This window comes from Ornithorhynchus anatinus, chromosome 3, assembly GCF_004115215.2.
Source record: "Ornithorhynchus anatinus isolate Pmale09 chromosome 3, mOrnAna1.pri.v4, whole genome shotgun sequence".
Taxonomy (NCBI): domain Eukaryota; kingdom Metazoa; phylum Chordata; class Mammalia; order Monotremata; family Ornithorhynchidae; genus Ornithorhynchus; species Ornithorhynchus anatinus.
In genome coordinates, this window is record NC_041730.1 from 141295139 (window position 1) to 141310488 (window position 15350).

The 15350-nt window shown below is 61.9% G+C and overlaps 1 protein-coding gene across 1 annotated transcript in view; it reads right to left on the reverse strand.

The window, feature by feature from the left end:
* Positions 1-15350, reverse strand: part of ZRANB1 (zinc finger RANBP2-type containing 1) — a 59410-nt gene that overhangs the window by 8365 nt on the left and 35695 nt on the right. The window contains 6 exon segments of the mRNA XM_029059447.2: positions 399-597; positions 1851-1931; positions 4913-4924; positions 7422-7473; positions 7475-7555; positions 9926-10119. Coding sequence (XP_028915280.1) covers positions 399-597; positions 1851-1931; positions 4913-4924; positions 7422-7473; positions 7475-7555; positions 9926-10119 — 619 coding nt within the window.

The window sequence follows — 15350 nt, forward strand, 5'->3', positions numbered from 1 at the left end:
AAAGCCAATTGACGGATTGACTGACGGACCGCCCGGGCCGCCTCCATCCACCCAAGCCGGGAGCACGGGCGGTGGCAAGGAAGAGGCGGTACCATGTCAGACGACACTCCCACACGCCCCGGGTCAGAGCAGGGGACTCCTCCCGGAAGAGGCCGAGGGGAGCTGGCGGGAACCCGAGACCTCATGCCCCCTCGGGGGCACGGCAAGCTACCGGGGCTCTCCGGCTGCCCGTGCCTCTCAGACCGGCGACCTACAAACCGTAGAGAAGGTCGGTGCGTTTCCGTTTCCGCTCCCCAGGAAAGACCCTCTGAGTCGGGGTGAGGAGAGGCCCCGCCGGGCGGCGGGGCCGGGCCGGGGGGGGGGGGGGGTGCCAAGGGCCAGGGAAGCCGGCAGCTCACCAATGGGAACAGTCGTGCAGGCTGTCGTGCAGGGCTTTCCGCAGCACGGAGTCCTTGTCGAAGAGGCCCCAGGTGGCCTGCAGCACCGAGTCGAGCAAGCAGTCCCCCGCGGTCCGGTTCCAGAGCGCGTAGAGCCGGCTGTCCAGGCGGCTGGCCAGCTCCAGAGACCAGTTTATGATGGGGGACTCTTCTTCCAGCTCTGGGGGGCATTGAAAACACGTTTACTTGCGTGGCTCGGCCAGAGGCTCCCTAGGGCAAGCGGGGGGAGGGAACAGACTCACAGCCCCACCCTGGGGCCAACAGGTCGAGGGTCATCTCCCGACTGGCACCAAAACCCACCCAGGATGACTGAGTGAATCTGTGGGGGAGAAGAGAGAAACCCAGACCGAGAGAAGGGATGGGAAGTCGCACGAGTCTGCGGGGATTTCCTGAAGCGGGAAAGGCAATGGACTCATCTGCTCGAGACCCACAAAGGGACCAGGTGGGCCCAGATGCCGGGTGGACTTTTGCTCAAGAAGCCAGGTTTCGGGAGAGAGGCCTTTCCGGCTGGCGGTGCCTGGCAGGGGCAATCGGTCTCCCCCGGGAACGTGAGAAGCCGCGCGGCCTACTGGAGAGCGCAATCGGGAGGACTGGTTCTAATCCTGCTGCGTGACCTTGGACGAGTCCCTAAGCTTCTCTGTGCCTCGGCTTCCTCATCTGGCAAAAGGGGATAAAATACCCGCCCCCCCCCCCCTTAGGCTGTGAGCCCCGTGAGGGACAGGGACTGTGTCCGGCCCAATCATCCTGTATCTCCCCCAGTGCCTGGCACAAAGTAAGCGCTTAACAAATACCCCGACGATACTACTACGGTCCCACGGGCACGGCTGCGTGCGAGAAATGAAATGGAGACCTCCGTTCCCGTCAGTAATTCAAAAGGAAGCTTCCCATCGCGGAGCGGAGTGTGCTGGCGGCCAGGAGCCTCCCACGGAAAGTGGGAAATCCAACTCCAGGGAGGTCCCGGAACCCCGCGGGACCCAAACCAGCAGCAGCAAGGGAGAACCCAGAACTGGCCACTGCCCTCCTCACCAATTCCTTGGAAATCGCCCCCTCTGCAGGTGCAGAGCCCCTCCTTACGGGCCTCGGGGCTTTCACCGCAGGCCCCGGGGGTGAGGGAGGAAGGCAGTGGCAGAGGCGGGTTCCGTCCTCTCTACTTGTTCCTGCAACCCCTGCTCTGCTCCCCAAGGAGGTTGAAGGCAGAGAGAAGAGATCGGGCGTGTGCAAATCTTCATACGTGGCGAGGAGGGAAGGGGAGGGGAGAAGGGGAAGAGGAAGCTGGGTATTGGCGGAAGGAGGCCGGATCTCCAGGTGAAAAAAGCCCGAGGTCCCGTGGGGTTCCGTTTCTATCAAGGTGAAGAGCCTCCGGGCCGTGTGACCGCATCGACACCACACTCCCAGCCGGTGTCTCCAGCTCACCTTTCTGAACATCCCGATCGAGCACTTCATCGAATAGCTTCTCCTGGACCGTCGGAGGCAGGTCTTCTATATCTGCAGGGGAAATCACAATGCGTTAGGAGACGGTTTCACCGGGTTAAGGGGGCTGACTTTCACAACAACACGCCGTCTTCCCCAGCTCCTCCGCCCCGCAGGCGCCACCCGGGCGTCGGTCTCCAGAGGGACCGACTTTCCACGGTGCGGCCTCGGACCCGAGAAGCCTCGCCCCCGGCCCCCGAAGCTGAGGGGCCTCTCCGATTCCCGGGGGGGGGGGGGGGAGGCCCCCTCCCCTTCCGCCCGGGACAGGCCCGGCCCGAAGAACTCGGACCCTCCTTCGGCCCCTCATCCCCGAGTCCCCGCGAGCCACGGCCTCTGTCGACCAGCCATGGCCTTCTGGGCCGCCAGTTCTGGTAAGGTCGGGCGCGCTCGCCGACCCCGTCAAGAAAAAAGCCGCTCAGGGTAGTGCGGACGGATGGTAGAGGCGTTCCGAAGCCACAGCAGAGGCCACCGGAGTCAGGGCGGAAGGGCTGGCAGCGGCGACTCGCTCCAGAAGGGAGAAATAGATCGTGATAGGAGAAAAAGAGAATCGTAAATCCTCGAGGCCCACGGGCAATAGGCAGAACAGAAAGAAAGAGTTTCCGGATAATAATACGGGATAGTACGGAATTCTCACTATATGTAAAGATTATGTAAATTATGTAAAACCTACATAGGAAAACTAAAAAATAGGAGGACGCATGAGGTGAGCAGCCCACATTTCAATAGCCGCGATAGGAAAGGGAAAAAAGCAGCACGGAGAATCACACACCCATCCACTCGTTCCTTTCCTCCCTCTGGTCTTCTCTCTCTCCCACTCCCCAGGTAGTAGAAAATAATATTAATAATAATAATGGTATTTGTTAAGCGCTTACTAGTGCCTGTCCTGGAATGCCCTCCTTTCTCGCCTCTACCAAATTAACTCTCTTCCCTTCTTCAAAGCCCTACTGAGAGCTCACCACCTCCGGAGGCCTTCCCAGACTAAGCTACCCCCTTTTCCCTCTGCTCCCTCTCCCACCCGCTGCTCTTCCCCCTTTCCCTCCCCTCAGCACTGTGCTCATTTGTATATATTATTTATCCATCCTATTTATTTTGTTAATGAGGTGTATATCTTCTTGATTCTACGTATCTTGATGATGTCTTTCGTTTTGTTCTTTTTTGCTTTGTCGTCTGTCTCCCCCGTTCAGACTGTGAGCCCGTCACTGGGCAGGGATCGTCTCTGTGGCCCAACTGTACATTCTAAGCGCTTAGTACCAGTGCTCTGCACCAGTAAGCGCTCAATAAATACGGGCTGAACGAATGAATGTCCTGTTCTAAACGCTTGGGTAGATACAAGGTGATCAGGTTGTCCCACGTGGGGCTCCCAGTCTTCATCCCCATTTACAGATGAGGTAACTGAGGACGGAGAAGAAGTGACTTTGCCCAAGGTCACACAGCAGACAAGTGGCAGAGCCGGGATTAGAAGCCACGTCCTCTGGCTCCCAGGCCCGTGTTCTTTCCACTAAACCACGCCGACTCTCACAGCGTGAGAAGAGGCGGGTTCCGTTCTCACTACATGTAAAAATTATGTAAAATTCTCTAAAAACTACGTAGGAAAACTAAAAAATAGGAGGACGCAGGAGGTGAGCAGCCCATATTTCAATAGCCGCGATAAAAAAGAAAAGGGAAAAAAACAGCCCGGAGAATCACACGCCATCCACTCGCTCCCTCCCTCCCTCCCTCCGGTCCTCTCTTTCTCTCTCCCACTCCCCAGGAAGAAGTCATAAAATGGACCCGGAAAGCCTAGATCCCCACTCCGGTCCACTGGGCTCCCAAACCGCACCTTTAGGACCCTTTACGGAGCGCCTACCGCGGGCAGGGTGCTGTACCGAGTGCTCGGGAGAGGACAGAAGCAGTAGAGGATACGGTACCGGCCCTAACAGCCATCGGGGGCCGAAAGATGAGAACCGTCCCGGCGCGGCCGGGGCCAGCCCGCGGTGCCCTGCCCTGGCCGGGCCGGCCGGAGCCCCGGGAAGAAACCCCGCAGCCGTCCGTCCCCGGGCGTGCCGGCCCCGCGGCTGTCGGTCTGTCCGTCGGGCTCCGCAGGGTGGCGGGAGCGACGGCCACGAGGCTCCTTTACTTCCCCCTCGAGACCCGCTCGAAGCCCTCGGTCGGCTCACCCCGTCCTCCTCGCCGCGCTACCACCATCCAGCTCGCACACTTGGCTCCTCCGACGCTGACCTTCCCACCGTACCTCCGCCTCGTCCGTGTCGCCGTCGACCTCTCGCCCGCATCCCGCCGCTGGCCTGGAACGCCCTCCCCTCTTCATAACCGACGACGACTCTCCCCGACTTCAAAACCTCACTGAAGGCACACCTCTTCCAAGAGGCCTTCCCTGACTAAACTCCCTTTTCCTCCTCTCCCGCTCCCCTCCGAGTCACCCTGACTTGCTCCCTTTGTTCATCTGCCCCCCCCCCAGCCCCACGCCACTTAGGCACATATCTGTGATTTATTTATTTACACTGATGCCTGTCTCCCCGCCTAGACTGTAAGCTCACCGTGGACAGGGAATGAGTCTCTTTCACTGTTCTTCTGTACTCTCCCGAGAGCTTAGTACAGAGCTCTGAACACGGTAAGCACTCAATAAACCCGACTGACTGACTGACCTGCTCCCTCCAAGTCCCTGACAGGACCCGACCGTGGGGAAAGACCCAAGGTACTGCCTTCCAGCCTTTTAATAATAATAATAATAATAATAATAATAATAATAATGTTGGTATTTAAGCGCTTACTATGTGCCGCGCACTAAGCGCTGGGGTAGATACAGGGTAATCAGGTTGTTCCATGTGAGGCTCACAGTCTTCATCCCCATTTTCCAGATGAGGTAACTGAGGCCCAGAGAAGTAAAGTGACTTGCCCACAGTCACACAGCTGACAAGTGGCAGAGCCGGCATTCGAACCCATGACCTCCGACCCCCAAGCCCGGGCTCTTTCCCCCGAGCCACGCTGCTCTTCGTAGTCTGTTCCCCTCGTGAAAGTCACTCCAACTAGCTCCCACACTCAGGGGTGGAGAGAGGAGCCCGGAGATCCCCTTATGTGCCCCTCCCCGGGCGAAGTTTAATTAACGCCTTACAGGGCAGGCTTTGTAAAAAAGCCAATCAGAGGGAAGGGTGGGGAACGAAGTTAGCAGGGAGCTAGATAGTTGAAGGAGACCCTAGGCCATTTGGAGGCAAGAAGTGGGGAACGGTGCTCCTGGGACACCAGGGCACGGGTAAGGCTCGGATCCGCGATCCCGGAGGGACACGGGGTGCGGGGAAAGCTCGGAGTTGATCCCGGGTGAGGGTCGGGACACCCGGAAATCAGAACTCTGAGGAGCGAGGCTCCCGCCTCCGCGGTGGGGAAAAGGGCTCGGACCCGCCCCCGGCATCCCGTAGACTCTGACGAGGTGAAGACCGGAACGTGGGATGCCCCGAGAGAAGGGGGGAAAGGGCCAGAGGACCGGGAGCCTCCGGAGGCCCGCTGGAAAGGACGGAGGGGGCCGGGGGGCCGGGGGAGGAGGGCACGGGTTAGAACCGGGGGAAGGTGATTTGAACCGGAATTCCGTTTTATCGTTACCAAATTGAGAATACTATTAAACGTTACTGGGATCTCTGATCTCGGTGTCTACCCGCGAAAGAGCCGAGGGAGAAAGCCCGGGAGCCGGGGAGGGCAACGGAGCACTTCCTCCGCGAGCGTCCCGTAGCCGGCTCTAGGAGAGGTGGTGGGGACTACTGTCCAAACGATACCTTGCCCTTTGGGGTGACATCAGGGTTTAAAGGGAGGGGGGTAAAGAGGGCAGCGAGCGACAGGGGTGCAGGGATTTAGGATGCACTGGGCAGAGATCCCCAACCTGCCTGTCCGACAAAAAGAAGAAGTAGGGGGCTAACGAGGTTCTGGGGGCGACTGTGGCTGGGATTTAGGGCTGAGAACCCCCTATTCTTCACACCCCTCCCAGTCTCCATCGCCCCTAATGTCAATCAATCACAGTTACCAGGAGCTTACTACGTACAGAGCACTGTACTAAACGCTTGGGAGAGTACAAGGTAAGAGTTGGTAGACGGGGTCCCCGCCCACCAGAAGCTGACAGACTACGTCCCCGTTCCCTTTCCCCGCCGTGCTCGCTTCGGAGAGTTGGCGCCCCTCACGGGGTCCAGAGACCATGATCGGGGCAGAGGGCAGGGGACTGGGGGCCCTGGGAGCCACATGGCAGGCAGGGCGGGCACCGGGGCCCAGGGGGTGGCGGGGGGGGGGGGGGGGGGCCAGGAACACAGGCTGCAGAGGGTGGATCGCACTGGTCGGGTCTGACTTTGGGCCAGATTACCGACCGGCTTCTCGGGGGCGGTTTGCTTCTTGAGGCCAGGGATCAGATCTGCTAACTATCATGACCCCCCCCAAGCCCTTAGTACAACGCTCCGCACCCGGCAGGTGCTCAATAAATACCACTGACTGAACGACGATGCTATTTATTGAACGCCCGAGTGCAACACGCCGTTCAAACTCTTCCCGACTGGCCGCCAGGCTCTCCGTCAACTAATCCCACCTGACCTACCTGCCCTCTGCACCTGCCGCTCCCCACTTCCCTTTCTTCGCTGTTCCCAAGCCACCCTTCTAAACGTACCTCCATCTCGTCTTTCCCACATTCCCCCGACCTGGTCCTCCCTTCCTCCCCAAGAGGGCCACAGGGGGCCACGGCTCTCCCGGCCCTCAAATCCCTCCTCCAGTCCCACGTCCTCTAACGAGCCCTCCCTAACCGGTTCCCGGCCAGCACCCCGAGCGGCACGAACCCACCGGCAACCTCCAAAACCTGTGCACTCACTCACACCCAACCTCGGCGCTTTTGCCCACGTGCTCTTCATCGGACCGTTTCGCCGACTACTCTCTCGCTAAGTATTCTCGTCTGCCTCTTCTCTCTGACGGTCTGCGCTCCTCGGGTGCGGGGAACGTGTCGCCGCTTGTCTTCCGTGCTCCCGAGTGCTCAGAACACCGCGTGGCGCCCAGCAAGTACTCGGTAAGTACCCTGCTCTTCCTACCACCCCCCAGGTGCCCTCCGGCGAACCGCGTCCCGGCCTTCCCCGAGGAAGGCCGCGACCGGTGGCCGCATCCCGTGGGCGACCTCGCCCGTCAGGAAGGATTGGCGGACGGAAGGTGACCGGCCCGAGGGGTCATCCCGGGTCCCAGTGGGGGAGGTGGGGCAGTCGGGGGTGGGGGAACGACCCGCTCCCCGGAGGGACTGTCATCCGAGCCGCCACCCGACTGGGAACGGGGGCCGGCTACCGCACCGCTGGGCGGCGGGGGCTCGTCCGGCCGCTGTCACACGCCCCACTGGGTCGGCCCCGCACAGAGGCCCGGGCGACTACGATAACACCGCCGCGGCACGACGCCGGGAGAGACGCCCTCTCGTTCCTCCGAATCGCTTGGTAAAAGCCAAGGGAGGGGGGCGGGTTCCGGGCCGACCACAAGCAGCCCCCACGGTTACCTGCGGTACACGTTAAACGTCACAGAGGTCGGTTAGAAAGTAGCAGGCGAAGTCTCCCTTGCGCTGGTGGAGGGAGGGCCGCTACCTCCCGGCGGATCTGCTCGGTCAGCTCCGGACAGGCCATGGCGGGGATACACTTGGCAGCGTGCTGGGACACCTGAAACAGAGAGAGCGTTGCCGGTCAGCGCCCGATGCTGCCCGCCGGTCCCGGTCGGGACGGCCACCCCACCTGCCCGACGCGTGTGGGTGTCGGGGGTCGATGCCGGGGCTTTACTTTCCCAGGACGGCAGGGCCCGTCCCGCCGTCCCCACCACAGCGGGGCCGGACTGGCCGAGGGCCCGGAAGGTTGGGCCCGGGGTGGGGGCCGGGCTGCGGCCGCCGCGACCGTTGACCTCAGAAAAGCCGAGCCTCCAGAAGGTCGGGGCCGGGGCCGCGGCCACTGAGATTGCCGGCCTCGGAACGGCCCCGCCCGGCCGGTGAGGAGGGGCCCCGGGCCCCGCTCCGGTAGCCTAGGTGCTTCCAGAGAGCCTTCGGGAGGTTTACGCTCGCCCTCGGCTTGCCCATTTTTGTCCCGCCTTTCACCGTCCGCGTCCAAACCCTCTCCCCCGGGGGGCCACGGCCCGGGACCGATTCTCATCCGTATTCTTTTCCCCGGTGCTTCGTTCGGTGCTCCGCACGCAGTCGGCACTTAATAAATTTTATCAGCGCTATTCCCGAGAGAAGGTATTCCTCGGGGAGGACTACTTAAACACAGGAGGGGTTCGATGTAAATAACCACCAGGCGGTATTTCTGGGATTCGACGGCAAAAAACACCGTGCGGGTAATTTTCCCAAAATGAAGAGAGATAGGGTGGGCCCGGCTATGTCACGGCCATCCGGGGTGAGGGAGGGCGGCTCAACCTCGCCCCCCGGTCCCAGCCTCGGGTCCCGGCCCCCGCCCCGGCTGCGGCCCCAGTCCGACCGTGACCCCGGCCTCGCCTGTGGCGCTCCAACCGGGATGGGAGAGACGAGGCCCTCCGGGGTCTGCAAGGCAGGGATGCGGGGGCCCTCGCAGACGGGGGCGCGCATCTGCCTAACCCCAGCGACCCTCCGGAATGGGAGGTGGCTCGGGGACGGCCGCCCCCTTCTCCCTCTCGGCTCTGCTCTCCTCAAAAGCCTCTGCCGGGGGGGCGCCACACAAAGGACGACGATCGCCGGGGGCGGCAAGAAGCCGGCAGCCGTACCGGCCCCAAGCCCGTCCCGCCGGGCTCCCAAGCCCGCCAGAGGCTTCCCGCCTGCGCGCTCCACCCCGGGCAGGTTGTCGAGACGCCTCCGCTTGGGCGCCGCTGGCTTCGAGGCCTGCGATCCTCAGGCTCCGAACCCCTCGCTGACGGCCCGCTCGGAGGCACCGGCCCACCTCGCACGAGACGCTCTCCACGTACGGGACTCCTCACGCCCGCGTGCCCCCGGCCCCTCGGTCGCCTCCACGCTCGCCTCGGCACGCCACAGCAGCACGGTCCGCCCAGACTTCCCTCCGGGAGTAAGGGGAACCGTGATCGTCCCTGACCCCGGCGAGTCCAACGGAGGGCTCGCGGGCGCGATTGCGTAGAGTGGGCCGCCCAGGCTGGCACTCGGGAAGAGGGCCGGCGGAGCGGTCCGTGGGGTGAGCCGGCCCGGGCGGGACCTCGGCAGAGTGGCCGCACCTACGTCACCGAAGGGAGGGGTGGCCGTGGAAGCTAGGGAAGCAGCGGACCTGAGCGGAAAGAACCAGGACTCCCCAGTCGGAGCACCTGGCTTCTAACCCCGGCTCCGCCATTGCCTGCTGGGGGACCTTGGGGAAGTCGCTTCACTTCTCTGGACCTCGGTTTTCTCATCTATCGCACGGGAACCACACCCCCGTTCTCCCTCTCCCTCAGACCGTGAGCCTGGGTGGACGGGGATCTTGCCTCCACCCCAGTGCTTAGGCAGTGCCGCTTAGAGCACACACCGCCATTACTAAAGTCATTTGTGATCACCGTCACTTAGGACCTCCGTCTCCTCCTGAAAGAACAGGTTCCAACATGACCTTAGGATCCCACGGGGAATTTTTCAAAGTCCCGCGGCCTGAAATAGCGAAGGCTGCCACGTTGCGGCAGGAAGACACCCCCCGCCCGTCGGCCGGCTCCCTTGCGAAGTGGCCCCGTCGTCAGCCTGGAGAGCCCGGCGGGTCCACAGAAAGGCAGGCCCCGGCAAGCCCGCGAATGGACAGCGGGAGCCACCTGTCCCTCGCTGCATCTGGGCCGTCTCTCGGGGCCCAGTGTGAACCGACTCTCTCTCCCCCAAATGTGGCTGCGACTGGGGAAGAGGGAGGAGGGGGTGGGGAGGTCGCCAGGGTGCGGGAGACAGCATTCGGCCAGCCAAAGTGACCAAAGCCCTCCACCTGCGCCCGTGGCGAACCCAACCAAGCCCACGTTTCTCGAGAAACGAGCCGGGGAGCCGCCGAAGATCACCGGAGGCCGGCCGGCGGCCCCGCCCGCCCACGAGAGAGGGCCAAGGAGCTCCCACCTACCTCGGTCAGCAGGATGGCCAGCATGTCCTGCCTCTGAAAGCGAATGGCCAGGTGCACGAGGGTGTAGCCGACGTCGAAGGCGGAAGGGCGGTTCAGGAGGCGCACTTCGTCTGCGGAGAGCTGGCGGGCGATGTCCCCTCCTCCCGAGGACGACTTGTACGCCTCTACCGCCGCCAGGTCACCTTCCACAACCCCTACACCCACAGAATCACAGAAGAGGCTCGTGAGCGAAGGAGAGAGACCAAAGGGGGTCGAGAGCACCGCCCTCCCCATCTCCTGCGCGCGGGCACGCAGACACACGCACACCCCATCCCCTAAGCGCCCGGTACAGTGCCGTGCACCCAGTATGCACTCAGCGAACACTACCGATGATGACATCCACCAGACTATCACTCGCCCCACCTTCGGAGCGCATTAAAAGCACATCTCTTTCGAGAGGCCTTTCCCGACTAAGCCCTCATCTCCCTTGCTCCCGCTCCCTTCTCCATCATCCATTACCTTAGATTTTCACCCTTTAATCACCCCACCCCCTCAGCCCCAAGGCACTCAGGTATCTATCCGTAACCTACGTACCTATCCATAATTTATGTATTCATAGGACTCTCCGTCTCCCCCTAGACTGCAAGTTTGCTCGTGGGCAGGGAACGCGTCTACCAACTCTGGAATACCGACCTCTCCCTAGAGTTTAGTAGAGTGCTCTGCAGACAGACAGCACTCAATAAATACCACTGACGTACCGCGCTCTGCACCCGGGAGACCCTCAATAAAAATTCTGATGAGGTGAGGAGGGCTCGATCACTGGGACAAAGGCTACGGGGAGGAACGCGCTGTGTGGCGGGACCGTTCGGCCTGAAGGTGGACGTGGCGGCGGGGGCGTGGCACACACGAGCTGGAGAGTCGGAGCGGAGCGTTGACAGTGGACACGACCGGCAGGGTCAAGCGGGGACGGAGGGGACCCGCGGAAGCTCAGAGAAGCGGCGGGACCGGGGGGTCAGAAGGTCACGGGTTCCACTCCCGGCTCCGCCACTTGTCTGCTGCGTAACCTTGGGCAAGTCACTTCTCTGGGCCTCAGTCGCCTCATCGGGAAGATGGGCATCGAGACGACGAGCCCCACAAGAGACAGGGACCGTGTCCAACTCGATTCGCCCGTATCCATCTCGGTGCTTGAGACGGTGCCTGGCACGTGGCGGGTGCTTAACAAATACCATCGTTAAGCTCGATCCCATCCCCTAACGGCACGCGTTCAGCGAGCGTCCCTGCCAGCGGCACGGCACGCGCCTCCCCAGCGCCCGTCCAGAAGGAGCGGGACGCGGGCGGAGGGCACGGCGCACGGGGCGGAGCGGACGTCCCCCTTCCGGAGGGGCTCGTCGGGGACGGAGCCCCCGCAGACCCCACCGGGTAGGAGAGCGGAGGCGGAGCCCCATCGAAAGCAGCCCGCGGCCGACTAGGAGATGAAGCCTCGGGCCTAGAACTGGAGCCGTGGGAGCCTCCCGCTTGGAGGACGGAGGTGAAACGTAAAGACCGAGGAGGAGCGCGTGGGCTGACCGGAGGTGGACGCGCCACGTGCCCCCTTGGGGACAGGAAGAGCAGAGGAACAGGAGGCGGCAGAGGGGAAGGTCACAGAGAGGTCGTCGGGGACTTGACTGAGGCAAGGCCCGGGGACCTGGCCAGGAGGCGGGGGGTCGTCGGTGGGGGCTCTCTCCCAGAGCAAAGGTCGCAAAACACCCAGCCGGGAGAGCAGAGGTGGGTGGCCAGTTGGGTTGGGGATCCGGAACCGGTTTCAGGACACGTGGGGAGACCCACAACAGGACACAGCGGATCTCTCCGCACACCCCTGCCCCGCCCAGAACGAGATCGATACGACAAGGCTTCGGCCGGCGAGACGAGACCCCGGGCGGGGCCGGTCCTCCCGGACGGAGCCTCGCCACCACGACGGGCCGGCCCGGGGCGGGGCCCGGCTCCGTCCCGAGCCGACCTCTTCCGAGGACAGCGGCCGCTGACCGCCGCCCACTGCATTCCTCGCGCTGGAAAATGTCACATAGCTCGACTCCCCGGCCTGTCGGACCGCGCTCTTTAAGCCGGGAAGCGGGGCCCCGGGCAGCTGCGTTCCAGGAGCGACTCCGGAGCCAAGGTTCTCCCTCCCGGCTCTCCCGTCCCCGACGGTCCCTTCCCGGTCGGGACGGTTACCGTTCGGAACGAATCTATTTCACCGGGACATCTTATTACGGAAAATTTCTGTTCATTATTGCCCCGTGGTTAAAAAGAATATCACAGGCCATTTCTTCTTGCCGTTAAATCCGTTCACCTGTTTTGAGGTCCCCCAACAGGCTACTCGGGAATTACGCCGTTTTTGCTCCTTGTGCGGCAGGGTTATCCGCTCTACCGTGTTCTCCCAAGCGCTCCCTACAGTGCTCCGCACACAGCCAGAGCTCGGTAAATGCCACCGACTGACTGACGTTCACACGGTGAAAGACTGAAATGTAACTCGGAGAGGCTTTAGGTTTATTGAAAGGCAAGTCTGGCGGGACACCGACAGGCTCCAGTGCCAGAACTTCAGTCATTCCGGTTTAAACGAGGAAGACAGCGCGCACGCAGGTTTCCCCCCCAGCCCGGCCCGGGTCCCTCGGCAGGGGCGGCCCGGCCCTGAGCCGGCGCGTACCCCACAGGCCATTCTCCTCACAGAGCCGCCAGAGTAAGACGGTAGGAAGCGTGGGTGCCGAAGCCCGCGGGGCCCAGGGGGACGGGGAGGGTCGCGGGTGGGTGCTCGCACAGCCTCCTGGGGGTCCTCGCCCCCAGGGATCTGGCACCCTTAGGTGAGCGAGGGGATCGGGGATCCGGCCCGATCCCGGAGCTGCTCCCGCAGACCCGGGAACTCAGGTCTCTAAGTCAGCCTCGGTTAAAAATGGGAATTTTATTCATGATTTGACTCCCAACGGTCCCACTCCGAAGGAAGTAAAATCATCATCCGGCAGAGAGAGTCAGAAGCGGCGCGGCCCGGAGGGAAAACCCCGCCGCGCCTGGGAGCCGGAGGACCTGAGTTCCAATGCCGGCTCTGCCGCCTGTCTGCCGGGTGACCTTGGGCAAGTCACTTTACTTCTCGGGGCCTCGGTTCCCTCCCTCATCTGCAAAATGGGAATCGGATGGCTGTCCTCCCTCCTGTGGGGGACCCGATTATCTTGTACATACTCCAGCGCTTAGTACGGGGCTTGGGCTTTCTTAAGCGCTTCCCGAAATGCCATAATCGTGATTTAAAACCCTCCACCTGGGGCCCCTAGAACGCAGGGGAGAGGACAGTTCTCGTGTCGCGAGGTCGCTCGGCTCTCTCTCCTTCCCACCTCCCCTCGCTCCTGTCCCACGCCCATCCGGCCCACACGATTCGCTCCTCTGACGCCAACCTGCTCGCCGGGCCTCGATCGTAACCCTCTCGCCACCGACTCCTTGCTGACGTCCTTCCTCCTGCCTGGGAATCCCTCCTCCTACCCAGCCGACACAGGACCGCCCTCCCTCTCCAGCAAAGCCCTTCCTCGCCCCCCCCCCCACCCAACTCCTCCAGGAAGCCTTCCCTGATTAGCCCAGTCTCCCCCCAGCACTCTTCCTCCTTCCCCCCAGTGTCCCTTACGCACCTGGGTCTGTACCGCCTGAGCACTGTGATACCCCACCCCCAGCCCCACGGGGCCTTATACTCCGCCCCTTCCCCCGACGTGTAATTTAAATGAATCCCTCCGGACTGTAGGCCTGTTGCGGGCGGGGCACTCGTTTACCGATTCTGTCACACGGTGGTCTCCCAAGAGCTCCGTCCAGCGCTCTACGCACCGTGAGCGCTCACTAAATACCACCGATCGACTGATCGTCTGCTCCCCGTCAGCTCCAGCGGGGCACGGATAGGGTCTACCGACTCGTGTGTTGTCCTCTCCCGGGTACTCGGTCCGGTGCTCTGCACAGAGTAAGCACTCAACGAATACCACCGGTGGACTCACCCGTTAATCGTGAGCCTTCTGACAGGTAAGACTTCGGCTCTCCCCATCTTCGGAGCTCTTTAGAAATCCCACCTCCTCCGGGAGGCCTTCCCCGATCGATCCCTCCGCTCCCCGAGTCCCAGCCCCACGCCGGCTACTTCGGCCCTCCCGGGCCACCTCCCAGAGCCCCGACGGAGCCTGGGTCTTCCCCGACCGCTGGCCCGGGTACAACAGATCCCCTTTCCCTTCTTCATCCGGTCTGCAAACGGTTTTAGTGTCTGTCTCTGCAGCTAGACTGTAAGCTCCCAGAGGGCAGGGACCGGGTGGGCTAACTCTCGTCCTCTCCCCGGCGCTCAGTTCGGTCGGACTTCAAAAAGAAAAGAGAAGCGGTTGACAGACGGGTAAGACCCGGTCCCGAGATCTGAGCCGCTCTGGCTTCCAGAGGCCGTATCACCGGACGTGACGGCGAAATGCCTCGGCGGAGCCAAGGAAGTACCTGTGCCCTCTGAGTCACCTGAGTGGAACCCTAAACCACCACGGCAGCTGGGACCGAGTGAACCTCCCCGTCATTTTGAAAAGAATCGGGCTCGCGCCGCATGCCGATGCCTCGACGACGTGAAGACGAGCGAGACTTGTTCGTCTGGGGGCGCCCGTGCCGCCCACGGCCGGCTAATTCTGGAAGGTTGGAGGGCGTGCCCGCCCGAACCTGACTTCGGAGCGAAGACCGTCTTGTACCAAAAGATCGAGCCAACCGCAGCAAGTGGAAAAGGGACCGTTAATAATAATAATAATGATAACAATAATACCGTTGGTATTTGTTAAGCACTTACTACGTGCAGAGCACTGTTCTACGTGCTGGGGGAGATACAGGGTCATCAGGTTGTCCCACGTGGGGCTCGCACTTTTAAACCTCATTTTACAGATGAGGTAACTGAGGCCCAGTGAAGTGACTTGCCCACAGTCACACAGCTGCCAAGTGGCAGACCCAGGATTCGAACCAATTACCTCTCACTCCCAAGCCCGGGTTCTTTCCACTGAGCCATGCTACTTCTCTAATAATAATAATAACGCTAGTATCTGTTAAGCGCTTACTACGTGCGGAGCACTGATCTGAGCGCTGGGGTAGACACGGGGTCATCAGGTTGTCCCACGTGAGGCTCACAGTTGATCCCCGTTTTACAGATGAGGTCGCTGAGGTACAGAGAAGTTAAGTGACTCGCCCACAGTCACACTGCTGACAAGTCGCAGAGGCGGGATTTGAACCCACGGGCTCCGACTTACTGGGAGGTTCTGCCCACCCTTTGGGATACCTTAAGGGAACGGCACGGAACAAAGGAAACCAGAGTCCCCAAGGGCTCTTCGTTCAACAGGTCCCTGGGAAGGATCCTTTTCGGGTGGGTCAGAGGTCACCCTCTCTGTAAACTCCACTCTAACCCCGGCTACGATGACAACCGGCGGCAGACCGAGCT